The 27,877-nt window shown below is 46.5% G+C and overlaps 2 protein-coding genes across 17 annotated transcripts in view; both read left to right on the top strand.

Annotated features, from left to right (window-relative positions):
• CELF1 (CUGBP Elav-like family member 1) overlaps window positions 1–23,824 on the top strand; it is a 135,538-nt gene extending 111,714 nt beyond the window's left edge. For 9 of the 12 annotated variants that reach the window (XM_073216553.1, XM_073216548.1, XM_073216554.1 and 6 more), the window contains 4 exons: window positions 707–892; window positions 2,793–2,936; window positions 3,384–3,550; window positions 6,806–9,743. In XM_073216553.1, coding sequence (XP_073072654.1) covers window positions 707–892; window positions 2,793–2,936; window positions 3,384–3,511 — 458 coding nt within the window. In that variant the 3' untranslated portion in view covers window positions 3,512–3,550; window positions 6,806–9,743. Of the gene's footprint in view, window positions 1–706; window positions 893–2,792; window positions 2,937–3,383; window positions 3,551–3,638; window positions 9,744–10,383; window positions 11,349–23,672 lie in introns of those variants that run through there. The other 3 variants (XM_073216551.1, XM_073216550.1, XM_073216549.1) reach the window with 3 other exon arrangements.
• Window positions 18,007–27,194, top strand: RAPSN (receptor associated protein of the synapse). Of its 5 annotated transcripts, none has more exons than XM_037016494.2 (8): window positions 18,012–18,805; window positions 19,349–19,687; window positions 23,673–23,831; window positions 24,366–24,464; window positions 24,540–24,662; window positions 25,152–25,205; window positions 26,200–26,344; window positions 26,887–27,194. In XM_037016494.2, exons 1-8 carry the CDS (start codon window positions 18,614–18,616, stop codon window positions 26,940–26,942), a joined length of 1,167 nt encoding a protein of 388 aa, XP_036872389.2. In that variant the 5' UTR covers window positions 18,012–18,613; the 3' UTR covers window positions 26,943–27,194. The 5 variants fall into 5 exon arrangements, with proteins under 5 accessions (XP_073072660.1, XP_073072661.1, XP_036872389.2 ...); XM_037016492.2 differs by having other exon boundaries at window positions 18,022–18,805; window positions 26,200–26,399; XM_073216559.1 differs by lacking the exon at window positions 23,673–23,831 and having other exon boundaries at window positions 18,007–18,805; window positions 26,200–26,399.
• Window positions 27,195–27,877: the final 683 nt, after the last annotated feature.

Below are 27,877 nucleotides of genomic sequence, written 5' to 3'. Positions count from 1 at the left end.
AAATGATGGGATTTCAAATTAGATCTGTGTTAAATCCTACCTCTACCCCTTAACTAGGTGTAACTCATAACCACCTCCTTAAGTCATTTTTCTCATCTATGAAGCAGGATTAGAATAGTTTGAGAGTTGCTGAGGTAAATGAGAACATAGGTAAAGTGCTAAGTACATTGCTTAGTATAGTATTTGGCAAGAAGAATGTGCTGAGTAAATGTTAGCTGCTATTTTGATGCTAGGGTTTACCTACATCTTGTCATAGATCACATGCACCCCCTTGAGTTCCCAGTCCTGGGATGCTTATTTTATCATATGCCACGAGAAAGTGGCAGAAAAAACAAAGAGAAAATGTGACAGGTCATGTTTATTTTACATTTTATTTTATTTACTTGCGTTATTAAACACTCACCCCAACTAGTGTAGTGACTGTCAACATAGGAAGATGTTAATAGTACTGTGGGCAAGTCATATTTAGGTGGTATCACTTCTTGCACTGGTTGTAAGATGCTGATGGGAGAGCCACACCTAGGTGTGGTATTTTAATGTTCCCACTAGCAACAAAGCCTGGTGAGCATTTGAAATCTGATGTCAAGTTGGGTATTACTCTTTAGGGTGGAGCTCAAAGGGAGATAAAAAGGAGAATTTTGGAGTTTGTCTTTGTCATTGGATGAGTTTTTCCAATCTGCTAATCCTGCTCTTCCCCCTAACAAAGGGATGGCTGCTTTAAATGGTGGCCTGGGCAGCAGTGGCCTTTCCAATGGCACTGGGAGCACCATGGAGGCCCTCACACAGGCCTACTCGGGGATCCAGCAATATGCTGCTGCGGCACTCCCTACCCTGTACAACCAGAATCTGTTGACACAGCAGAGTATTGGTGCTGCTGGGAGCCAGAAGGAAGGTGAGTGCAAAGGGAGACTGGAACAGGGACAGGGGTGGTTACTCTGTGTGCTCCAGAACTGAAAGGCAGGGCAAACACCAAAAGAACCATGTAGGTGGTCAGACCAACATTTAATTGGCAGTGTCAAGAGTAGACTGAGAAACTCTGTAAAGTATGATCTCCTTTTGAAATGATCCCTGGATGTGGCTCAGATCAGAACCTCTGTGTGCCCTCCTTGGAGGGGACTGCAGTTTTTAGATGAAGAAACCTACTGGCCTTATTGTGTCTGACGCCATTTGGCAATCTCTCTTCATTAGGAGATCTTGGTGGATATAAATCTGTCAGAGGATATCTTCTGGCTAGGAGTCCCTTTTAGCTGTATCATTTGGCATTGTCCTCACTTTCTGATACACACTTTTCCCAATTCAGGACAAAATGAAGGGCAGTGGGACAGAAAGAGTTAGAGCCCACAGGTTGATGGTGTGGGAAAGAAGTATGCACTTTGACTTAAATGGCATTAAGTTGAAGAGAGGCTTTCTGGGCAGAAAGAGGCCTGAAGGTGGTTTGTATGAATAGAAAATCCGGCTGACACCTGTGTGCTCATATTTGACTGGGTTTTTATTGTTTATTAAGGTATCATTGATATACACTCTTATGAAGGTTTCACAAGAAAAACAATATGGTTATTATATTCACCCTTATTATCGATTCCCCTCCATACCCCATTGCTTGACTGGGTTTTTATAGCTAGAAACTGGGAAGTTCTAAGTGCTAATCTAGGAAAAAGACAAGTATCCTTTCTTACCATAGCATCATGGAGTCCCGGTCTAGTGCATCTTCACCTGCTCTGAATCAAGATGCTCATGTGCCCTGGGATGTGGTAGTGGGGGAACTGATGTAACCATGGAGACAGACTTGATAAACACATAATAAAACATGAGGTGTTTGAAATGAAGTTCTGAAGAATGGTGTACAGCTTAAGAGGGATAAGGCATGCTGGAGGCATAGCATCTTACATAGAATGGTCAGAGAAAGTCTGTGTAAGTTGGAGTTCAAGCAGAGACCTGAAGGAAGTAAGGAAGCAAGCCATGCATATACCCAGAGGAAGACAAGTAATGGGGGCAGAGGAACAAGTGCAAAGGCCCTGAGGCAGCAGTATTCTGTACTGTCTTTGAGGACAGCAGGGAGAATAGGATGGCTGGAGAATGGCTATTGTAATAAAACTCTTTTTTTTGTTAGAAAAGCGTTGTGTATAAGTGGTTGGAAGAGGAAAATACCCTATTTTTGAGCTCAGTGTTAATCACAGGCACATTTAAAAAATGTAATTTCTTTTACTAAGGCACAGTTTACAGATAGTAACATTCATTTTTCTTGGAACATGGCTCTGTGAGCTTTGACAAACTCATGCAGTCGTGTTACCATCACTGTGGTTGTAGACCATCTCCACCACCCTAAGAAATTCCCTCATATCCCTTTGACGTCATTTACCTGCCCATACCTCCTGTCCCTGGCAACTACCAATCTATTTGCTGTCCCTGTGGTTTCTAGGCACAATTTTGAGACCTGTTTATGATCTCATTTTCCCTTCTCTTCTGTGTTCCTCTGCAAGCCTCTCTAGTCTCTGGTTTCATTGTTCCACAGGCAAATCTGCCTACCTATTGTCCCATCACACTCTCCTTCCACAAGATCACATTCTAACATCCCTCAACGAGACATGGAGCGTGGTGAAACAGGAGGAAAGGATTCTGTTGCAGTGGTTGCCCTTCAGTTCCCTGGCTTTATCTTGGGAGAATCTGTTTACGTCTCCAAATGAAACCTCATTGGGATGCTGACAGTTTTAACGGGAAAATGAGTGACAGTTGGTGTGGGAGGGTGTGTGTGGTTGATACTGATAACTTTTAAACCAATGGGTATTTTGAAGGTCCAGAGGGAGCCAATCTGTTCATCTACCACCTGCCCCAGGAGTTTGGAGATCAGGACCTGCTACAGATGTTTATGCCCTTTGGGAATGTCGTGTCTGCCAAGGTTTTTATAGATAAGCAGACAAACCTGAGCAAGTGTTTTGGTATGTTGGCTTCTCTTCTGGTGATGGAGAGGTGTGGGAGTTAAGTGTTTTTACCTCAGGGAAAGAGATGGAGCTGAAAGGAAGAGCTGGGATCGAGTTTGGGTTACTGTTTAACTCAGCCTTGGGCACATTTTTTTCTTTTGAGCCCCAGTTTTTTCATTTCTTCAGTGGGAATGATGATTTCTACCCATGTGTTACTCCAGAGGTGAAAATAATGTATGGAAAATGGTTTGGCAAAAATACTTAAAAGTAACAGACAGATGTGAGGTAGTACAGTACAGTTAGGAGCTTAATTTATTTCATGTGGTATAATTTCCAGAATTCTTATCCTTGCTGAGGAAAATTGGGATTTGAGACTAAGCATATAAGATACCTCTTGCATAAGGGGGACTGAGAATCTCCTTGCCTCATTATGTCCCTCACTTAGGTTTCTGCTTGGACACACAGGTTTTGTAAGTTACGACAATCCTGTTTCGGCTCAAGCTGCCATCCAGTCCATGAATGGCTTTCAGATTGGCATGAAGCGGCTTAAAGTGCAGCTCAAACGTTCGAAGAATGACAGCAAGCCCTACTGAGCGTGCTCCCCTCTGAGACTGGAGTGAGAGGGTCTTCTGGTAAGTGGGGGAGGAGCACCCTTAATGATTCGAAGCCCTAAGGCTGTGTGTTGACAGCCCTGGACCCTGATCCCTGCTGCTCTCGCAGGCACAGCTTGCCCTGAAGACTCGGCTACTGCCTTCTGTGGGAGTTTCACTTCGTACAGAGGACAAATTTGTGCTTTGGTTTCCAGTGTTTCACTTTGGAGTTTAGATGCCATATCCTGAGTTATTTTCCTTATTTAAAGTTTGCTGTGTTTGTAACCAGTGTGTGTTGAGAAGGACCAACATCAAACCGCCCTTGGGGAGGAGGAGGGGGTATGGAGAAACATAAAAAGAGATCAGAACTTGCCCCAAACTATCCCAAGAGAGAGGACTGAGTGAACAAAAATTGACCCCTAGAATCTCCCTGAGTGTGAGAATGGGTGAAACGGGAACTGATACCCAAGAGCTGTGGGGGCAGAGAGGAGGTCTTGGCTTTTGGGGGAGGGTGAGAGTGACTTGACACCCAGCAGCCCTGGGAGCTGGGGGCCGAAACACCTCCAGAGCTGACTTTTGGGGAAATACTGAGTTCATGCCACCTGTTTTTCAGATTCTTGTCCAGGATTTCTGACCCTCTTTCCCAAGAAGGGGCTAACAATTCTTTAGAAATAAAGCACCTGTTAAATTAGCCTGATGTATGCAAAAAGCAAGGGGACATTACCCCTTACCAGCTTTCCCAGTCTTCCATTAGTACTGGATTGGCTCTGCCTGGCTGGTGCTTGTTAGGAAGAAGCATCTGGTAAAAGAGGTCGTATTTTAGTTTATTTCAACACCAAATTATTTTACTGGGATCCATTTCTAAGAGGTCCCTTTAAAGAAGACCTCTAAGGAAGACACTACACAGTTTCCTTCCTTGTAGCTGACCATAGCAAGGACTGTCACTTCCATCCAAAGCCAGCTTTCTCAAGAAGGTAGATCCAAGAAGGGCTTAGAGTGTATAGCTGAAGGGGGCACCTCTCCTGAGCAGAGCGATCAAAAGCCATCAAGTTGGAGGAAGAGGAGCCTTTTCTTGGTGTACCTGAACCAAAAGGTCCCTCCCTTTAAGCCAGAGTGCTGCATTTGTCAGTGGCCAACATTTCATACTTGAATGGATCAAGAAGTCTGTGCTTGCCCTTGCCTCTGTAGTTGAGGTATTCCAGATAAAGTAATCCCACTGAGGCAGGCCCCTCTTCTAAACAGAGGAGACAATGGGACGTTTACAGCCTCCATATGGATTTAGTGTTCATTTACCTCAGTATTACTGTGTTTGTTTTTGTCCTTGTGCTTACAGTTAGCTCCTTGCTGCCTCCCATAGATCTCACTCCAGTCTTGCCTGTGACCCACATAGCCTCTGGGTCCTACCTCTGCTCCAAGAAATGCTGTGGGGGTGGAGAGCCAGAAGGACTTGCTGTTGGGAATATACACCTCAGCAGAGATAGCTCTGTTAGGATATGACTGACTCTCAGCCAAGGCCAGGGACTGGGTCCCTGCTATCTTAAACCTCACAAACATCAGTCCTTACCCCTAGCAGCAGAGATGAAATGAGAGAGATTGGTTTGCTGTTAAGTTGGTTGGGGGCTCTTTCCTTGCCATGCTGTCCATTTGGGTAAGAGACAGGGATTGACCACCTTGCTGTTGTGCAGGTAGTTCGTGGTGTTGGATAATCCCATTGAAGCTGGGACAGCTGTTCCCTTCTCATAGTGATAACTTGGGTGTGTTGTCCTCTAAGGAATGTGAAACATACTTCTTGAGCTGAACCACATAAACTTGAATTACGTGCACTAGGAGAAATGTGTCCTGTGTTTCAAGGATAAAACTGTTCCAAAGGCTTCCAGGGTCATGATGGGATTTTTTAAATAAAAGCAAAAAAGAAAAAGAAAAAAATGCTAGGTTGGGGAGGCGCTGTTCTGAGTCCCAACTGGCTGGAACCAAGAATGTCATTTCTATTTTTATAGAAGTTTTATACAGCTCTGGGGTGGAGAATATTTATTACCTAAACTATGTCTCTGGAAAAGGCCAGGATTTTGTAGAATCCAGAATGTGATTGTTGTACACACAGGGTGCTGTGTATGATTGATACTACTGACTTTCTGTGGCCCAGCTAATCTTGCCAGGGTGGGGGATGAGTTAATGCTGTGAATTGGTGGAGGAGAGAGCTGTGCTCCCCAGGGTGCTGCCAGTGCTTTGATCCCTAACCTTCTGTCTTCTTGGCCATCGTGGGGGTTTTCTAAAGCCCAAAACTCCACTCTGCTTCCACTCTCCCCTTTCTCTCCCTCTTCCCCCATTTCACTATTTGTCCTCTGATTTGTCCTGGGCTCTGGAACTTTAAAACACCTTTCCAAACAATGCAGAAGACAAAGGTGCGGTCAGCCTGCCTTTGTTACCAGACCTGGAGGTTTTGTGCCTGCTTGTGGGTTCTCTTTTCTACAAGGAGTGTATGCCACAGTAGGGCTCTCAGCTGCCACATTGGCCAGCTGGTGAGACCAGGCATTTCTCCCTGCCTGGAGTGAACACAGCAGCACTGCCCTTGAGCACAGTCCTCTCCTCAGGCCAGAGATGGTTTTGTGACGAAGCTGCTCCCAGACAAGTCTAATAGTATAAAAGGTTCAGCTTGCAGAGTGGGAGACTTGTAGAGAAGTCTTAAGCAGTCCTTATTTGTGGGGGTTTCATTTATGTAAATGTATTTTCTGTTGTAGTTTTGTTTCTTACTTGGGTTTCATCATGAAATTGATTTGCCTTGAACGCAGCCAGGCACTGTCTCCTGGGTCCCACATGAGTGATCAGGGCCTGCGGTGGAAGCTAAGAGCTTGGATTTCTGGGAACAAAGGGCCATCCCCATAGAATTGAGGAGAAATCCTCACCTTCCCCGTGAAGAATTCTCTCCTCCCAGCCAGCATCTGCTGCTTCTCCTCGATCTTGACCGTGAGGAGTAGGGGGAGTGGCTGAGGCTCTACTCCACCAGAGACCTTCTTGGACAAGTATGGGCACTTAGGGGGGAAATCCAAGCCTTAGGTTCCCTTCTGTCTCTGGCAGTTGGATGTTTTCTTGGTGTCCTCCATGTCCTTTTTGACTTTTCCCTGTGTCCATTGTTAGCATGTGCAAAAGTTCCCTGTCATTACCCAGCCCCTGCCCACCCATCTCCTCATTTCAGGGCTGTACACAGTGAGTGTTCCTGTTCTGTCTCTCTTTGTTTGGATGTATTGCTCCGTGTAACTCAGTGGATCTCCCTCTTTCTGGTTTGTTTTTTTTTTCTAGATTCCTGCCGTTTGTTCATCGTTGTGCCTAAAGCATGTCGATGTGGCGTCAAGTACATCGTCCAAATCCCTGTCTCTTCAGCTTCTCTGACGCTTGAACTCTCACCTTTGACCTTGTGTTGACCTTTGATGCTGACATGATTTTTATTATGTTTGTTGTTTGTTTTTTCTTTTTCTTTCCTTTTTTTTTTCTTTCGTGCTGCCAAATTGGTTTTGCTAGAACGACTGCTGAAGGGGAAATATTTAAACTTGCATTTGAATATAAAAAAAATCTATTTTTCTAGAACTTCATAAGATAACCACTTGATTTTGTGATTCCAATTCTTTGTAATTGTCTTCAGAGCAGCCCTACTAGCACATACCGCGTGGTGTTTGTATTTCTGTGAACACACAAGCCAGTCCGTTTCTAGGCTTTGTTTCTCTGTGTGCTTAGTTTTAAAGACAACTTTGAAGTAAACAATGAAATAAAAGATGTCACTAAAACCTTTGAGGCTCCTGAGCACATTTTGCTGATCTAGTTTGTGGGGCTGAAGGACACTGCATGTGTTCTTTTTGTTTTTCTGAGTTCTCAACTGCAGAAAACACCTGAATCCCTTTTCCTTTTTGACAGCAGGCTGCAGTTTGGGCCCTAGCCAGTCCTTTTCTTTTTCATTTGTGGTTATTCCCTGTAGCAACCCTGCAGGGAGCCTTCTTTTGACCCCTTCCCCTCAGTCCCACTGCAATTGTTCCTACAGTCTCCACAGCAAAATGTGATGTTTTGATTTTTTGTTTTGTTTCTATATTGCTTTTGTTTTTGTTTTGAATTTTTCCTTTCCTACTAAGATTATGCCCAGAAAAAAAAAGTTTTGCGTGTTTCCTGCTGTTTCCTCACACCTTCGTATATATCACCTTCATCTCTCTTGTTTTCTATAGTTTGTGCAAAAACTGACTGATTTAATAGGGTTTCAAGGAAGCTGTTTTAAATTGTGGGGTTATTTTTTTTCAAGATTGTATTTTGTTTTGAAGCGGCAACTTCCTCCTCTCGTGCCCTTAGATCATTTGCCTGTGCACTTAGACTGTCACCTCATGTGGCCTCCAGGCCTCAGCAGGTCCTCCAGCGAGGCTGGCTGCTCTGTGCAGAGACGGTTGGGAAGGCCTGGAGAGGCATGAAGAGCAGAGATAGAACCCAGAAGGTGGCTGCAGGTGGGCAAGAGGCCTAGCGCATCAAGGGTAGTGAGCATCCCTCGGCTCAGAGGAAGCAGAGTGCTCTTAATCATTCAGAGGCCATCTGTGCACTAAGCCGCAATATACCTGCCAGCGCTTTTCCTACGTGACAAGCACAATACTACAGTCTTCACACTGTTTACAGCCCTGGGCACCAGCCACCCCACACTGGCTCTTCACTGCACCTCTGCTCCTGCTTAGATAGTGGGTGGGGTTAGGGCTGGGATTTGTTTGTTTGTTTGTTTTTTTAATCGGGTGAAGAGCCAAATAGCTACTGTCCTTGGGTGCCAGACAAGCCAGTTCTTTGGTTCCCTTAGGGCACTCTTTGGTTCTTGTGGCACCCCATCCAGCCTCAGGGTCTTAGGGACTAGAGTAAGAATGTGAATGGCAAAGGGAGAGGCCAGAGGAGATCAGAGGTCGCAGGATGGATCTGTGGAGGTAAGAGGTTGCAGAAGGAATTTGTGTAAATCCCACCCAGACCTAAGCTGCTGGTGGGTGGGAGAGCTGGGGAGTAGGATTGTCCAGGGAAGGATAGAGAGGGATAGCTAAGGGACTGGGGGGAGGGGGGTGGGGAAGGTAGAAGCACTGTTGGTTGGCATCATCCATGCTGGGGTTGATGAAGGAAGGGATCCCAGCAGAATTTCTGCTCTGGGACCCAGTAGGTTGTGTAGTATTACACTCGAGGCCACTCTTCTAGGAGGAAAGGGTGGCCAAAGGGAGCCAGTGTATGGTAGGCTGCTTCATTTCCTGGAAGGGGTGATTGGATGGAAAGAGGCCAGGAACCCCAGCCTGAGTGAGACTGCCGTGCACCCCACAGTCTGACTGCACAGAGCCGCCTCTATTAGCAGAGGTGCTGAGGCTCTCCTTCCTGTGTGTTCAGAATCCATGTTTGCCAATACAGTTTGCTTTCAATTCCAAGAGGAGCTCTGGGAAAACCTGTGGATAAAACCAAATGCCAAACGTTGGATATTGTTTCCTTTTCCTTTTTCTCTCTCTCTGATGTTTTAATTGTTCTGTGGTGATTTTAATGGATTTGAGACCCTGGAGCGGCAGCTGCCTTTCTGATTTCCAGCTGCTTTTTGTGAATAATTTAAAAAGAAAAAAAAAAGAAACTTTACATTTTGGAGACAAACCTGTGTGAGTTTTTTATTGGTACAAACGTATTTAACACTAGGGGTTTTGTACAGTTTTTTGCCTTTTCTACTAGAAAACAATGTAAAGTGATTTCACAATGTGAAGAGAAAAAAAATCGCCACTATGACCAAACGCACAGTCTGTTCTGCAGCAACAATGGGATTCAATCAACTCAAAGTCGTGATTCAGCCGTAGAAATGCTTTCCCTTTACCTTGTTTGAGCTTCTCCTTTCTTTCCTGTTTTGATTTGCAAAAGAAAATGTCTTTTTTGTGTGAACTTGTGTTGTACTACGTAGAAAATTATGGATTTTACTTTAATGGTTAAAAAAAAAAAGGCAAGAAGAGCCCTTGTCGCTTTTCTGACCTGATCACAGAGTTTGTGTAGTGGATTAAAAAAGGAAAAAAAATTGTTACAAGTTTGGAGGAGGGAGTATGTGTTTAAAAGGAAATCTTCCTTCTTTTGTGTGTTTTTCCTTTTATTCCAATGGGAAACCTTAATCTATTTTAATTGCACAGACACACAGACAAAAAGTCATTTTGTATCTGCCAAGTGTGGTACCTTCCTTTGTTTATTTGCTATTAAACTGTTTGAGAAAAACTGATGTTGTCTCCAGAGTTATTGACTGTTGGGGTGGGCAGTGGCTCCTCGGGGCTGGTGGAGTTGGTGGTATTCCTGAAGCAAGGGCAGGTGCCTTTGTAAGGTTTCATCTTGATGTACCTGTTGGTAGGCAGTTGAACCCATCAGAGGCTCCTGAAAGAACAGTTTCTCCCAGAAAACTGCCTTCTCCATCGTCCTGTGTTCCTCTGCACCTTCCCTGCTGATACAGAAGCACCTTCAGACTTTGTGGGCAGCCCTAATTTTTGTGCTTCTGTTTGCAGTAGTTGCTGCCATGCTGCAGAATTGGCCCACACCTATGAGTACAATTCCCTTTCCTGAGGTGTGGATGGAGTTCCTGTGGCCACCCCAATCATGGAACTCTTTCTTGCCAGGCTTTTAATGCTCTGGCCTGAAGTTGTACAACTCCTTTCCCCCTCCTTCTGTCCTCACAACAGGGTCACAAAAGGGCATTTCTAAAATTCGTTGGGTTTACTATTCAGTAATTCTAGGTCACTCTCCCAAGTGAGGCCCTATACCTGGACCTCCTCAGACCTCTGAACTGCAGACTGAGCTACTGGACCAGGAATCTCAGGCCCCCTGGCCCAGGTTATCAGCTTATCTGCTCTTCACCTGTTCCTTTGCAGCCACTGCCATCCTCACGCCCGGAGGCCAGTCCCTGTGAAGCTGGTGCCTGTCTGGAGGCACATGGCCAGGCCTCCAACTTCCCACTGGAGCCCCTCTTCATGGGATGTGTCTGCAGTAGCACTGCCATGTGGGTGTGAGTAAGAGTATGAGCCCATACCTCTTCCTGTGAGGACAGGAGAGCTTCCTGAATGGTGCTCCTGCCATGAGGCTCTTTCCTAGATCTGGTACTACCTACGTTGTTCTTTACCTAATGTTTATTCCAAGTTTTTTCATGGTGATAGCATATAAAGTTTTCTGTTTTTAGGTGGACAGTTCAGTGGATTCAATACATTCATAATGTTGTACAACCATCACAACCTAATGTTTTAAATTAATGTGAAATGCACCTTTTTCAATGTCACCTCATTTGACCATTAATATTCATGAAATCACAAGTTTGATATCCTTATTATGTTTTAAAATACACATTAAGGTACATAACTATCAGTATATATAAAATGTCTGTTGGTTCCTCCTCAGAGAGGTCTGCATTGCACACTTTGGGAAATTGGGCTAAGTTGGGGAGTTGGGCGTCCTCCCTGGACTCCTCTCCTGGACCTGTTTATTTTGGTTGGACATGATATTTCCTGCTATCTATCACAGATTTTCTGTGACTCAAGATCACAGTGGCAAATTTTTTATGTGTTTGCCTCAGGATTCCTGTGTTCCTGAGATGGAACTTGATATAAAAATAGAATGTCAAGTACAATTTGAATATCATCCAGTTTAACATGTTAAAGGCTGTTGTTTCTCTTTAAAATTTACAAAAAGGAATATGCCAGAAATACTGTTTTGAACCTTTAAAAATATTGAGGCAGTGCATCTTTATAATCTCATAGCTGTAGCTTAATTGAACTGCTTGTATTCCTTTTAAAAACCTATATGCAGTCACCTTGTATTTGTGAATAGATTGCTCAGCACCTAATTTTTGTTGAAGTCCTTGTTGCCAGCACACTGCTGAAGCAGCCTCTGTACTACTTCCTTGGTCAGCATACAGCTCCCCTCTCTCCCAGATGCTTTACGTACTGTGCTCACCTGAGCAACTCAGTGTCTGATGAAGGAAAGTCACTGGGAAGGAAATGAAAGACCAGGTTTGTCCCTTCACCTCTGGGAATGTCAAACAGCATTGTCCTTCCAAGAGGGATCATGGATGGCTTTTTCTTGAACTTTCTGCCTTTTTTAAGCATTTTCTTTCTCTCAGGAGGCCTTTCCAATCCCCACCGTGTGGTGTTTATTTTGCATACAGTGACTTTCTCTACCGGTAAAGGCTCCAACTATGGAGGTGGGGCAGGTGGGAGAGGCTCTTGCTTTTTTTTAATTAAAGTCAGAGTCTTGGGATGGGAAATTGAACACATTTCAAGTGGGAAGGCTGCCCTGCAGCCAAATCCACGGGACTTCACCCTTACCTCCATCCTTTCCCCCGAGGGGGTCCCACTGACCTGATGCCTCTTTGAGGTTTTGGTGTTTTTAAACCACTTGATAGAGATGTAATTCACACACTATACAATTCACTTATTTAAAGTGGATAAGTCATTCGTTTTTAGCATTGTGCTACTATCACCACAACCGAATTTTAGAACATTTTCATCACTACCAAAAGAAACCCCATACTCAGGAGCAATCACTCCTCTTTTTCCACCCCCACCCTACCTTTCTGAGCCGTTGGCAGCACTGATCTTTCTGCTCTATAGATTTGCCCGTTCTGAGCTGGTCATAGAAACACATACACTGTGTGCCTTGTATGTGCGGTTTACTTAGCCTACCTCCTGAGGCATGTTCTCCTTTCTACCCCCTTGACAACTAGTCACAGCACCAGCCCTGAACCACCCGTTTCTGCCATTCCTAGCCTTTCTCAGCTTGTCACCTCACAGTCCAGAGGTGTTTCCTCAGTGCCCTGGCCCTTCTGCTTCTCCCAGCAATTCCTATTTACTTATTGCATCATCTGCCTCACCCTGAATCTGGCACTCCTCTAGACCTGCCTGCATTGTGCAGCACAATTCCTCACTAGCTACTGTAGCTATTTAACTTACGTTTAAAAAAAGTATTCCTCAATTTAACTATGAAGCTACTTCTAACTAGAGGCTACCATTGGGCAGTGGATAGCATTTCCATCATCAGTCAGTTAACGGTGGTCAGGACTATCTAGATTGTTACGTTGCTTTTAAGAAGACATAGCCACCATTTATGAATTGTAGTCACTGTACTAGTGCAACTGGCAGCCTAGAAAGGTAGAAGGTGAGGCACAAGAAGCTGCAGTTCCTCTCTGTCACATGGCTGTAGCAGTCCAGGGCAGCCTGCCTCCAAAGTCCCTGAAGGGCATATTCCTTCAGGATTGTCTGGTGGACCTTGGGTGCCCTGGTTTAAATTCCCCTTCTAGAATATAGCTTCATGAAGGGAGGGATCGTGTATGTCTTTAACCTCACTGGAACCCCAAGGGCTGGCAGACACGTACTCAGGAAACATTTAGTGAGTGAGTAAGTAAATATCAAAAGATGACAGTTGCTTTTGTGCCAAGAGTTTCCTGGTATGTTTTTGGGGTTTTTTTCCCCTCAACATATTAGTTTTCTGTAGAGATTTCCATTCACTCCAGAAGAAAGGGAATAACTTATTTTCACACCTCGTTTATAGATTGCTAGTTAGCAGCCAGTACTTGAACTCTCCTTAGGCCCTCAATCGCAGCGAAGCAGAAATGACAGCCAAGTTCCACAGAGCCACTTTACAGGAAACCTGCTAATTCAGCTTCCCAGATGGCCCACCAGGGGACCTCCTTCCTGGAGCACTGCTGCTGGAGAGCCCCTATGGCAGTCAGGGGAAGCCCTGAGGGACCGGAACCTACCTGTGGCCCTTCAGCCCTAAGAGTGCCACTGACGTGGTCATCCCTAAAGTGGAATGTGCCCAGAGCCTGAAGCTTACATGACACAACAGGCTTTTAAGTCATTTTATTTAGAGTTCGGGTTTTTTAAATGCAAAACATTCATATGCAGGTAAACCTCATTTTACTGCACTTACCAGATACTGTGTTCTTTACAAACTGAAGGTCTGGGGTAGCCGTGCGGTGAGTGAGTCTGTTGTCACTGTCTTTCCAACAGCGTTTGCTCATTTCATGTCTCTGTCGCATTTTGACCGTTCTCACAAGATTTCAAAATTCTTCATTATCATATTTGTTAACAGTGATCTGTGATCAGTGATTATGACTTGCTGAAAGCATAGGTGATTTTTAGCATTTTTTAGCAATAAAGTTTTTTCTAGGTATGTACACTTTGTAGACATGCTGTATTGTACACTTAACAGACTATAGTGTAAATATAACTTAAATACTCTGGGAACCAAAAAAATTCATTTGATTCCCTTTGTTGCAGTGGTCTGAACTGAAGCCTCAATATCTCCCAGGTTTACCTGTAGTTAAGGAAAGAGGCCTTAGACTGTGGTGGGAAAACTTGTTTTTAGGAGTCTCATAATCTGGTTATAATATCAGCTGTGTGACATTGGGCAAGTGACTTGATTCTGAGCCTCACATCGTCAGCCTCATCTGACAAGTGTAAATGAAAACAGCCATGCAGTAGTGTTAGGAAGATGAAAGATTGGCACAGTGCCGTTACCCTTGTTTAAGTCACTAACAACCCCAAATATGTAAAAGTTAAAAATAGTGTTTCCCCATCTCATAGCTGATTGATAACTGTTAAACATATGGGGTATGCTTCCAGAATTTTTCTCACTAGATACAAAAATAAACATCTGATTTGTTAATAATGAGCTCATGCCATAATATACAGAATTTTCTTTATGTATTTTTCAGTCATTACATTGTCATGGGCTGTCTTCCATCTGGGTATGTACATTGGCATGTACAACTTTCATTTTTTAGAAGCTACATAGCATTTCATGGTTCTCAACCACTGTCCTAGTAGGCACAGGTTATTTCTAGTTTTTACGCTATTACAAGCTGAACAAATTTAAGGAAGGTTCAGGAAGACCATTAGAGGGGCATTAGTTCAATGTCCTGTTTTCAAAGCAAGTTCTTATTTTATCATCTGATTTGGTTTTCACAGAAACCTTGCCCAGACCCCATTTACAACTAAGAAAGTGATTGTAAAGAGGGACAGATTTTCCAAGAATCCTCCCACAATTAGTGGCAGGGGGTCCCGGGACTGTCCCCTCCAGTTATACTTGTGGTACTTCTGGAGCAGGGGCTGCAAATGCCAGGCAGGTGATTGAAGTGTGTGAAAGAGGGCCAAACTAAGATGAAAATGAACTGTTGGCTTCAGTGTCAAAGCAAGAATGGGGTGGGGAAGAGGCAGAGATTGTGGGCGAAAGAGACAGTCTTGGTCTCTCAAGGCCAGACACTGACCACTTTCTGGTTGATGGGCAGAATCACAGGTCTGGGGTTGCTTGAGTATCCCATCTGCAAGAGAAGTAAGAAATGGAGAGTTTTGTATGGAATCTAACAAATGTAGGCAACCAACTTGGAAATCTTCACTCATTGCATGCCAGACTGTAACCTGTTTTCTCAGACTAAATTTCCTACTTTGACTATAAATCAGGGATCTTGATGTGAGGCATGACGCTGGTAGGTACCTGACACAGCAGGCTCTCGGTAAAAGCCCCTGGGCCTCTCCTCTTAAGTTTCACCCGGTGGAACTTAAGTGGCTCAGAAAAGACCATTTCATTTTGTGACTTGTCCTCCAAAACTTTGGGGGCCTTTTCTCCACCTTCAATGCTGGGCACTGGTGAGCAAGGCTTGACTCTGTCCACCCTCTCCTCAGCTGCTTGGTATGCATTTCCTCTGCCCATGTAGGCCAGACCTGTGGCATATGTCCCCAGTGAGCTTGAGTATCAGGTAAAAGACCACTGTGGTTCCTGACAGCGTGCCTCCAATACCCCTTAACTTCTGTCCCTTGCCTCTTTCCTGGGACAGTATCATAGTGAAGAGTGGGACTCCTAGAGTCCCATTGCTTGGAATCCAGTCCCTGCTCTGTAGGAAGCAGTGCAGTTTTGTGCAGAGCACCTTGTCTCTCTGCGCCTCAGTTTTCTTATCTGTAAAGTGTGGCAGATGCTTAGCTCAGTAAATGTTAGTCGTTACTGTTCTGTTGATCTCTCACTTTGCCAGGGGCTGTGCACATCCTAGTGGTACAAAGACAAGCCATAGCCCTTGCCTAAAGGAGCATGACCTTGACCTCACTGCCTGCAGTAGGCAGCAAAGAGCTGACTCTGGGGCACAGGAAGCCTGCCTTATCGACTTCCCAAGTTTGGGGATCATTTGAGTTCCCAGGTAACCAGAAGGCTGTGGTCCCAGACGCCTTTGGGGCAAAGATCCAGGCTGCCCATCTCCTTCCCTTTCTGACTCAAGGCGAAATTCTGTCTGGACTATTGAGTAAGAGAATCAGCTGGCTCTTCAGCACTTTCCCTTTGGGCCCAGCTTCCTTCTCCGCGGGATGTTAACTTCAACCTAGAATCCACCTTCCCAGGTAAGAGAAAGATCACAACCAACTCTCCTATGCCAGTGGCTCTCCCTCTCTCCCCTTCTTTCTCAGTATTGTGAGGTCCAGGTTTAAGACCACTTTCCCCTGGGGAGTCCTGGTGGCCTTGTCTGGTCCCATAGGCCTTATATATATTCTACCTCTGCTGAGCCATGACTGTGGGGCTTGGACCCCTAAGCTCTCTCTTTACCCCTACCCTGCTGCTCCTAGATTGTCCCTCTCTGGATCCATTTTGCTTGCTGTAAACAGGAGGTCATGCTCAGTTTCCCCAAGATTAAGTAGGACATGGCAGATGAGCTGCTAAGCCTATAGCCATTTCTCTAAATTGTGAAATTAAAGTTCTGTTCCTTCCCCCCCACCCCACCCCCACCCAGAGGGATGGCCATTATTTGCTCTGGGGTTACAGTCAGTGGTAAATGAGGTTAAGTCCATGCCCACACATTTTGAGTGGGGGAAAGCAGACATTAAGCAAATAACCTAATTAATGAATATAAGATTATAGAGATAAATTTATGTCAGAATGGAGTATAATTGCCTATAAGAGTATAATAAGCTGATTCATCCTAACTAGGACTTAACTAGGTAGAATGTCAGGGTAGGAAGGAGAAAAGGAATCAAGAGGTACAAAAGCCGTGGGGCAAACAGGTTGGCAGTTCCTCCAAAGTTGAATATGGAGTTGCCATATGACCCAGCCATCTCACTCGTAAGGTGTATACCCAAGAAAAATAAAAACGTATCTATATGAAAACTTGTACATGAATGTTTATAGCATCATTATTCATAATGGCCCCAAAGTGAGACAACCCAAGTGTCCATCAGCTGGTACATCTGTACCAAGAATACTGTTCAGCCATCAAAAGGGATGGCATGCTGACACCTGCTACAATATGGATGAACCTTGAATCTCTGTGCTTAAGTGAAGGAAGCCTGTCACAAAAACACATATATCCTATGATTCTGTTTATATGAAATGGGAGGAATAGGCAAATCCACAGAACGTAGATTGTGGTTGTGGAGTATGTAGTTTGCTCAGGCAGCCATAACAGTGCCACAGCCTGGGAGGCTTCAACAACAGGAATTAATTTTCTCACTGTTTTGGAGACCAGAAGTCAAGAGGTCAAGGTGTTGGCAGGCTCAGCTCCTTCTGAGGCCACTCTGACCTGTAGGTGGCTGTGGTCATCCTTTGTCTTCATGTGGCCTTCCCTCTGGGTGTGTCCTGATCTCTTCTTGTGACCTTAGAGTAGGATTCCCTCTAATGACTTCATTTTACCTCTTTAAAAATAGTGTCTCTAAAAAATAACCCCAGCCAAGGTACTGGGGGTTAAGATTTCAACATTTGAATGGGGTGAGGACACAACTCAGCCATAGAACAGGGCGAATGGGGAGTGACCACTCATGAGTATGGGACTTCTTCCTAGGGTGGTAAAAATGTTCTGGAATTAGTGGTGGTCAGTGTGCAAATTTGTGAATATACTATAACCACTTTCCACTCCGAAAGGATGGACTTTGCCCTGGGGCAAGAGGGAGCCAGATCTGCAGAGAGAGGAGAAAAGTGGGAGACAAGATGGAGGGGTTGGTAGGGGCCCCATTATCCAGCCTAGTGTGCTTCAGGTGTCTGCTCCCTACCCAAGACTTTGCCCATCTCCACAATGTCTGGCATTAAAGCTCATTATTAGGGACCCTTGCAAACTGGGATTGGGATTGAAATTGGGACACTTTTTAAACCTTCAAGGGCCACCTTCTGTCCCTATGGGCAGTTTGCCGTGAAGGAGACAGACCCAGCTTGGGATAACGTCTTGCTTATCAACACATGCCAGGCACTGTTCTAAGTCCTTGTCAACTGGTAAGCATTTAGTTCTAACAACCCAGTGAGGTGGATACTTACTCTCTTGCCCGAAGTCACACTGCCTATGCAGCTAATAAACAGCAGAGTCGGATTTCAGACCCTGGCTCAGGGGACCATACCATTACCCACTGTACTATATTGGGTAACATAACAACCCTGTAAGTTAAGAGTTTATTAACTTAGTATTATCCATATTTTACAGGTGGAGAACTGAGGCACAGAGAGGTTAGTGACTTGGCTTGGGTCATATTGTGAGTTAAGATGAGAAATTGGGAATGGTATGCGCATTTGCATAAAGAAACAACCTCAGTGCCTGGTGAATTACAAGAACCAGTCCTGGGGAGGGTGGGCCTGAGGGGTTGTTTGTGACCTGGGAGAACCAAGACTCAGGGCTGGGTACCTGCCCCAGCCTCATCCCTGCTTCCTTCCAACTCTCAGCTCACCCCTGGAGACGACTCCTTGGGAAGGCCACTGGGAGAGCCTGGTCTGCCAGGGGGGGTCCAGGGCCAGAGTCAGAGATGCTGAAGAAACACCCAAGGGGGTACTCAAGGGGCAAGGGGCCTGCATCCCTGGGACACCGCCTCCCAGTTTGGGGGTGGGTGCGGCAGAAGCCTGTGTGCCCTTGCGCCTGACATTCCTCAGCAGCCACGTGGCCCCAACTGGCAGGGACAGCTGCAGATGGGGGCTGAACCAGCTTTGTTCCCAGGGTGGCGCCTGCTCTCCATCCAGGCCCTGCTCGGCTCCTGCCCAGTGCTGCTTTTCTTCCCAGGGCTCAGTGGGCGCTGGCACTGTGGGTCCCCTGCCATGAGTGCCTAGAGGCACGGAGCCAGCAGGGTCTCTCAAAGGGGGGCGCAGTGCTCTGGGAGGATGGGGCAGGACCAGACAAAGCAGCAGATCGCGAAGGGGCTCCAGCTGTACCAGTCTAATCAGACAGAGAAGGCGCTACAGGTGTGGATGAAGGTTCTGGAGAAGAGCTCGGACCTTGTGGGGCGCTTCCGTGTGCTGGGCTGCCTGGTCACGGCCCACTCAGAGATGGGCCGCTACAAGGAGATGCTGAAGGTGGGGCGTCCAGCAGCTGCCATAGGAGGGTGGGACGGGGGCTAGATTTCTCCCAGGCGGCCCCCTCTTGCCTCCTCAGGTTCCCCTGTATCCCACAGGCTAGCAGCCAGGACCCAATGCTCTAAATCTACACCTATGCCCTGTGGCCTTGAACTTCAGTATCTGAGACTCTGAAACTGAGGTTTTCTCAGCCTCTGGGTTTGGGGATCTCGTGGTCATGTCTCCAGGTCTAGTTTCACCCTTTCTGTTTGTGTTTCTGAGTCTGAGCCTTGGGAGGCACTGGCTCCAGGTTTGGGGCAGAGGGTGGGTGGGGGATAGCGACAGCCAATCTAATCCGGGGGCAGAAAGGTGAAAACTGGGTCTGAGTTTAGGAGGTGGAGGCTCCAGGGCTAAGGCTTCTATGTGTGGGAGCAAACCGCATCTGAGGCTGGGGGCAAAAGCTGTGGGTCTGGAGCTCTGGGCATGAGGCTGGGAGGTGTGGATACTTGGATCTGAGACTCAGAGTCCAGGATGACAGCCACTGGCCTCCCACCTGGTGGGCAGTTTTCTGTGGTCCAGATTGACACTGCTCGAGAGCTGGAGGATGCCAGTTTCCTTCTGGAGAGCTACCTGAACCTGGCACGCAGCAATGAGAAGTTGTGTGAGTTTCACAAGACCATCTCCTACTGCAAGACCTGCCTGGGCCTGCCCAGCACCAGGGCGAGTGCCCAGCTCGGAGGCCAGGTTAGCTTGAGCATGGGCAACGCCTTCCTGGGCCTCAGCCTCTTCCAGAAGGCCCTGGAGAGCTTCGAGAAGGCCCTGCGTTATGCTCACAACAACGACGATGCCATGCTCGAGTGTCGCGTCTGCTGCAGCCTGGGCAGCTTCTACGTCCAGGTCAAGGTGGGCCCAGGCCCCAGGGGACAGGGGGGGGGGGCTGCGCTCCTGTTGCATAACCTTATTCAGTCCTCCCAGTTAGGTAGGGACAAGTTGGAAGAGAATCTGAGAGGGAAGACTTACCCAGGAAAGTAAAGACTTAGCCAGGAAGGGCACAGCCAGAATTCAAATCTGGAACTGTCTGACTTCCTAGGGAAATGGGACACTCCTGCGTGAGGGCAGGCCATAAACCTGCACTGTCCCATGCTCGCTGTGTGGTCTTGGACACATCACTCTCCCCTTTGAACCTTGGAAGGTATTATCTATAAAATGAGGGAGTAGGACCCACCTTCCAGCACAGTTGTGAGGAGTCAATCATCAGATGTTTATTGAGCATCTACTATATGACAAGTGCTGCTGGCCTGGGATGCAGCAGTGAAAATAACAGCAAAGTCCCTGGCTGCATGAAGTGGATAGGGGAGAAAGACAATAAACACAATCAGTAAGTCAGTTACGTAGCATGCTAGAAAGTGCTTAGGAGAAAGGGAAGCAAGGAAATGGGGCTGAAAGCTGAGGATGAGGACGTCGCAATTTCAAAAGGGTGGTAGGAAGACCTCCGAGAGGTGAGATCAGTCTGATAACTTGAGGGAGGTGATAGGGTGAGCATTGCAGAAATCTGGCAAAAGAGGAAACAACTAGAACAAAGCTCTGCCCTGTGAGGAGTGTACCTGGCATGTTGCAGAAAGGATGGAGGCCAGCATGGCTGCAGCAGGTGTGCAAGAAGGTGGTGTCTGAGTTGTAAGGGGGAGGCAGGCTTCTGGTTCTGAGCGTTTACTCTCCTCCCCACTGTGCAGCCAGGCTGGATTTGTTAATTCCTGGTACAAATTAGATGATTGATAAATCTTGTGGTAAATGAGTGTGTAAATGCTGATGTATCAGAGTTGGGGTGTGAAGAAATGAGTCATCCGGGATGACACCGAGGTCTTTGTTTTTGGCAGCTAGCTGCCTGAGGAAGCCATTTGGTGAGATTCGATAGGATTCAGAGGGAGTGTTATAAAACCTTTATTATGAAGAAAAGTAACCATGCAGAAAGTAGAATTAATTATAATGAAGCTCCATATACCTACCACTTAGATTTAAAAAAATTTTTCCATGTTTGATTTACATATTTTTAACTGAAGCATTGTTTTATAAAATTACAGATGCCATGATATTTTGCCCCAAAGTAGTTCAGTATGCATCTCTGTAAAAGAGAGGATATTTTCTTATATAACACTTCCTTATATAATTGCAATACTATTACCATACTCACCATAATGAACAATTATCTCTTAAATCTCTCTACTTATTCTGAAAATACACCTTTACTCCTGGCTTGTTTGAATGGGAACACAAGCAAGAGGCACACACTGCAGTGCTCACCATGACTCTTAAGTGTCTGTCCATAGAAAATTCCAACTGCCGCCCTTTATTTTCCACAACTCATTGAGTAGGCCAGATTGATCAATTGATCACCTTGTAGAGTGTCCCATCTCATTGATTACTTCCCCAAGGAGCCATGTACCTTGTTTCTTTATCTCCTTTACTGCCTGTGAGCTAGGACATAGGTCGTGACCTGGTGAGGTTCAGGCGCACAGCTTTGGTAAGAACACTATATTAAGCAGTGCTCTGTGCTTCATACCACATCATATGGGAGGGCTGAGGAAGTGACAGCCTGACCCCTCCACTTTAGGGTCTGTGTTCCCCTCAGGACCAGCAGATTGCCTTGGGGGTGACACTTGGGTATTCTGTGAACATTCGGTTCTGCAGCAACATTTCTAACAGTTTCAGCATCCATTCAGGGTTGCTGCCTGAATCCATTTCTTTGATTTCAACTCTAAAGAAATGGCGACTTCCAAGTTCTATCATTCCTTTTACTAGTATTAGCTGGGGTGTTTCTGTAAGGAAGAACATTGACCAGTCAATTGGGCCTAGTTGGTTATTCTGAAATACAGTTGCAAAAGGAAAGGCAGAAAAAATACTTCCTCCCTTAACAACCATTTTTCACAATAAGGAGTTGATGTCATGCCTGCCTTCAGGGGTCGCACTTACTTGTTCTGCTTTCTTTTTTTGAAGTATGAAATCATGGATTTTGTAAGTATTCAGTATACTTCAGTCAATTGCAATACTGTTCTTTGTGATGTTCATACTATCTTAACTTTAGCTAATGGAATTCCTAGCAGTATTGCTCCTGTGTCCTTTTGACAAGACTTCATTTAGTCATTCAAAGTGCTTTTGTTTTCTGGTACGGTGAACTGTCCCAGGCTCATTTTGTATATTCCCTGCCCCCCCGACCTGGAGTCAGCCATTTCTCTGGATTCTTTGTAGTAGGAAATGGTCTTTAAAGTGTGATGTTCTCATTGCTAGTGGAATGTCATTGCTTCTAAATCTCAGTTGCCAAGACAACTGAAGTTTGTGCTGATGTTTCCAATTGAAGTTTAGTGTTTCAAAATTTTTCTTAATTTATTTTAAACTTGATTATTTTTTCTTAGATTGAAAAATCTTCGTTTCTAACAACATAATTACATGCTTACTTTATCCTACAAAACATAAAATTATTTCAAAAGGCAATACCATTATTATTCAAAAAAATAAAAATAAAAGGACAACCAAAGGAAATTTAAAATTTCTTTGCCATTCTTTTGCCTTTATAATATATCCCATTATAGGTGAACTGTCTGAGCATGTTCTAAAGTCATTTGAAATAATTTTTTTCCTATGTAGTTATATTAATATCATATAGTATTATATTAAATTAGATTATAATATCAATATATAATTCGATTGCATATAATTATAGTTATAATTAATTATAATATGATATGCAATTAGGGTTATCTATTTTCATTTTCTATTTTTAGGATTTTTTTAAATGCAATTTAACTTTTTGAAGCTGTAGAACACTTACATAGTTTCAAATTTAAAAATACATACCAAAAGTTTTTAGGAACAGGTCTTTTGGGGGTTATTGAGGGTTCTCTTTTTGTTTTAATAACTTGGAAGTGCTTGTTAGATATATGAAAGATCAGATGGGTTTTTATGGTAAAGAACAGAGAAATGGGACTGTAGCTGGAGGGAATATGAGATCAAAAGAAGGTTGTTTGATTTTGGTTTAGGTTTTTATTTGTTAAATGAGGTAAGAAATGCCAGAGTGTGTCTGTACACTGATGGGAATGGCTTCGTAGAAAGAGATGGGGGTGGAGCTTGTGCCAGAGCCCCACTCAGGGGCCCCCACTTGGTGGCAGCAGGGAGCTTCCTCCAGAGAAAGAGGCGGGGAGCACGAGTGGCCAGTTAGCGGATCTGACGATGAAGGCCTATGAGCTGCTGCTCTCAAGTTTCCTCATTATCCTAGTGGGGTGTGAGGCGAGGTGATTGGCTGATAATGGGCAGATAGAAAGGGCATTTGAAGGTGTGAGGAGAAAAAAAGGATGAGAGAATGCTTTAATTGCCTCAGTGAGTCTGTCCTGATGTTCTTTTGAGCCGACCACGCTGGCAGTGAGTCGCTGAGCCTTTGTGAGCAGCCGCTGCTGGCGGCCCGACTCTCGCGGGAATGGGGTGGGGCTCCGGTGTCTCCTTCCTCCACCCTGTTCTGCGTGTCTCTGAAGCTGAGGGACCCAACTGGGACTGGGTGAGAAGGAAAGCCAACGGTATTTTCCTGCCTTCTCATTCACTCATTCTAAAACAATTTATCGCGTATCTACTAGGAGCCAAGAACTTTGCCAGGCTCTTGGGATACATTGGCAAAGCAGATAATGATCCCTGCACTCATGGGGCCCATACCTTTGTGCTGGCTGTTCCCTCGCCTGCATCACTCTTTCTCTGGATCTGAGAAGGGATAAATGAACACCAACTGGGACCTGTGGGCACCCCTGGTTGCTGGTGAAGCCAGGCCCTGGAGCCCTCAACATTGGGGCAGCTCCTGCCACTCATTGTGACCCTTCCCATTCCCACCCCCTCCATGTGTCCCCTGCAGGACTACGAGAAAGCCCTGTTCTTCCCATGCAAGGCCGCAGAGCTCGTTAACGACTATGGCAAAGGCTGGAGCCTCAAGTACCGGGCCATGAGCCAGTACCACATGGCTGTGGCATATCGCCTGCTGGGCCACCTGGGCAGTGCCATGGAGTGTTGTGAGGTGGGGCAGCAAGAAAGGCAGGCAGATGGTGTGGGCAAGGGTATCCTCCTTCCATATCAGCCCACTGAGCTCCCAAGGTTTGCCCCTGCCTTAGCCTCTCTGATGGATGTAGCTGACTCTCTGATGGATGTGTTCTCCCTTCCCCCCACCCCAAACCTCACTGCCTTCCAGTCCATTCTCAGGGGAGGGGACTTCCCTCTGCACCCCACATAGCCTCTGTAGGCACTTTAAGTAGGAAAAGAGACAGTCCCTGGAGTTCCACTGACCTGGGTTCAAATCCCAGCTTTGCCACCTACTAACCAAGTGACCTTGATCAAGTCACTTCTCTCTGAGTCTGTTTCTGCTTCATTGGTTGCGAGGCCTTAATTGGCAGTGGGGGGCGGGGTTCATGGGACCTCAGCACCATGCTAGGTATATTGGACTCTGAGGATATTGGCAATCCCTGGGTGGCCCCATAAGTGAAGCCCACTGGGTGACGGGGGCCCTGTGGTTGGGAGCAGATGAGCAAGCCTGAATGACCAGCCTCCCTTGCAGGAGTCTATGAAAATTGCACTGCAGCATGGGGACCGGCCACTACAGGCACTCTGCCTGCTCTGCTTTGCTGACATCCACCGGAGTCGTGGGGACCTTGAGGTGAGGTCACTGGGATGTGGTGGAGGGTTTGCAGGCCTGGCTCGGCCTGACTCCGCTCTCCACTTGGCTGTGCAGACAGCCTTCCCCAGGTACGACTCTGCCATGAGCCTCATGTCCGAAATCGGAAACCGCCTGGGGCAGGTGCAGGTGCTGCTGGGTGTGGCCAAATGCTGGGTGGCTAGGAAGGTACTGGACAAGGTAAGGTCTGGCCCTGCCCTTCAGCCCCTAGCTCTCAGCCAGCAGTCTGTGGGTTGGGTCCTGGGCAGGACTCTTGCCCTGGGCTGGATACTTTGTCTAACATCAGCCTCACCCCAATCCTGTGACGCTAGGACATCCCAAGGCATTTTTCAGACTCAGAGAAGACCAATGTCTTGTCCAGACCCATAACTAGTAGAGGGCCAGAGCTGGGGTTTGAATTCATGATGTTTAACTGCTTCCCAGAATTTCACAGTGACAAGATAGAAATATTCTTCTCATTCTATATCTGACTAAACTGAGGCAGGAAGCACTTCTCCACATAGATCTTATGACTGCACCAGGCTCTTTTCTGCTACCTTCACACACAGGGCAGCTGCCCAGCCACGTCACCCTCCCCAGACCCACCGCTCCCTACCCCTTCCTTTCCCGTGAGCCACGGCTTCTGTCAGAGAGCTCTGTCTGTAGCCCTGGCTTTTGCTCACCTCCCAGGCTCTGGATGCTGTCGAGAGAGCCCAGGACCTGGCTGAGGAGGTGGGGAACAAGGTCAGACTGAATTCTGTCTTCTGGGTCTGGAGTCAAGAGCCCAATGTGGGATCCTGGGTGGGTTGGAAGGACGCCCTGAGCCCTCCCATCCCCTGATCTCCAGGACCTTCCTCCAGCCATCCCTAGACCCTGGCTGCTTCTCTTCCACTGAGAGAGCGTATCAGGGGCAAGAGAGAACCCTGTAGCTTGGAGGATACCAGAATTCCCCAGAGGCTTCTTGATGGTCACTAAAACTCTTAACAGTGGCTTCTACTCACTGAGAGCTGGGCACACAGGGTTTAGGTATTGGTTCCAGTCCTCACTATTTCCCTGCAAGGTAGGTAACTGCAAACCCCATTTTGCAGATGAGAAAAATGGGGCTCAGAGGTGCCCAAGGTCCCACACCTGGTAATGGTCTGTCTTAACTCCAAAGCTTCTGTGCCTTCTGTAGTATATGTGGCCTCTCCAAATTTAATAATCATATCCAAATCTTTAAATGTTGAAAATAGGCTCAGTGTTTTTCATAGTCTTCTAGAAGATATGAATTTCTCTGGGATCAGGTGCACAGTCCAAATAAAATGCCAAATATGCTTGGATTTGGCTAGATTATAGCCACTCAGGTTTACCCAGGTATCTCAGGCTGGCCAGAAATACTGATGAGCTGTTGTGTGTATTTAATTAACAAAGACAAGAAAGCAGGGAAGTTCATGGAGCAGGTTTGGTCAGTGAAATATTTCAAAAGCCTGGGGTTCCCAGCCAGTTTGGGGAGAGGACCACTCACCTCACTGACCTTGTTCTGCCCAAGGGGAAACCAGGGCCCAGAGAGGCAGGATGTTTTTTTTAGGTCCCTCAGCAAGACAGGAACGCAACCAGGACTGGACCCTGAGTGTATTGTCTGCCCAGTGGCCCCTCGGGGCAGCCTCTGGGCTGAGCAAGGAGGGAAGCAGGGCAGCTGCTCACCAACACTGGCTTGGCCTTGTCTCCTATGCCTGCACTGCTGTCCTGCTGGCTCCAGCTGAGCCAGCTCAAGCTGCACTGCCTGAGCGAGAGCATCTACCGCAGCAAGGGGTTGCAGCGGGAGCTGCGTGCCCATGTCGTGCGCTTCCACGAGTGTGTGGAGGAGACAGAGCTCTACTGCGGCCTGTGCGGCGAGTCCATAGGTGAGAGGAATAGCCGGCTGCAAGCCCTGCCCTGCTCTCACATCTTTCACCACAGGTGAGGGCTTCTGGCAGGCAGGCAGGGGCCATAAGGTCTCTTTGGAACACTCTGGGGCTCCAGCTGGCCTAACCACAATACAGATACTAACAGCTAACATACATATTGCTTTCTGCATCCCAAGAATGTTCTAAGAGCTTTCCACCTATTAACTTGTCAAACCCTCCAGCAGCCCTATGAGGTGGCTGTTCTTCTTCTCCCCGAAGAGAACACAGAGGCCTCTCAAAGGTCATGGGATTCGGACATCCAGAGCCAGACCTGCCTCAGGGCTGTGACCAGTACCAGCCTCCGACCTCCTGACTCCCTGGCTAGGCTCTGTCCTGGAAGTCCCTGGGGCAGAAAGTGAGGGGCAAGCTGGCTGTCCACAGGCACCCGGGGGCCCAACCCCTTCTCTTGACACTGTCCCAGCCCCTGCAGAGGGTAGAGAAGGGGAGAGAGTGAGATCCAGGGTGGGCTCAGTGAGTGACAGAGCTCTTTGCCTTTCAAGGTGCTTGCAGAACAATGGAATGTGGAGCTGCCCCAACTGCCACCATTCATCCATGAAGCCTGGCTTTGTGTGACTCCAGTCAACTTCCGCCTCACCTTTCCTGGCTCCTTCTCTACCATCACACTGGAGGCCCCTGACTGGCCATGCCGCAGAGGCCTGTTTACTTTTGGTGCAGCCACCAATGCCTCTTGGGGCCTTAGCCAGTACCTGGAACCTGCCTACTGCTGCTCCACAAGGCCCAGCTGCTCTCCCCTGCTCCTTTGTACTTTGCTCTTTATGGAAAAATAAACTGTACTTGGTCCCAGTGATTCTGCTCTTCCTGCCAAACTTCTGAGGGGGTAGGGGAAAGTGGGAGTGAGGTTCCTCATGTGAACTTCCTCAGATACAAGTAGTCCCTCCACATGTGTGAATGTCTCCAGCTACCCTTCCAGGTTTGTGAGATGCCACAGTGAGCCAGAGACAAAGACTCCTGCTGGTGGGGAGCTGATACGCAGGGGTGGGGAGGGAGGATGCACTAAACAGTAAACAGAATAAATAAGCAAAATAACAAATCTGTCAGATACTGTAGACTGAATTATGTCTCCCAAGATTCGTATGTCAAAGCCCTAACCCCCAGTGTAACTGTATTTGGAGATAGGACCTTCAAGGCGGTAATTAAGGTTCAATCACGTAATAAGGGTGGGGCCCTGATTAGTTAGGTCTAGTGTCCTTATAAGAAGAGGAAGAGACACATGAGTAACTTCTTCATGAACATATCTCCCTGGGCAAGGAAAACAAAAGCAAAAATGAACAAGTGGGACTATATCAAGCTGAAAAGCTTCTGTACACAAAGGACACCAACAACAGAACAAAAAGGTATCCTACAGTATGGGAGAATATATTCATAAATGACAGATCCGATAAAGGGTTGACATCCAAAATATATAAAGAGCTCATGTACCTCAACAAACAAAAATCAAATAATCCAATTAAAAAATGGGCAGAGGACCTG

This window comes from Manis javanica, chromosome 11 (genome assembly GCF_040802235.1).
Source record: "Manis javanica isolate MJ-LG chromosome 11, MJ_LKY, whole genome shotgun sequence".
NCBI lineage: Eukaryota > Metazoa > Chordata > Mammalia > Pholidota > Manidae > Manis > Manis javanica.
The sequence above is the reverse complement of the archived record's forward strand: the minus strand, read 5'-3'. Positions and strand labels throughout refer to the sequence as shown.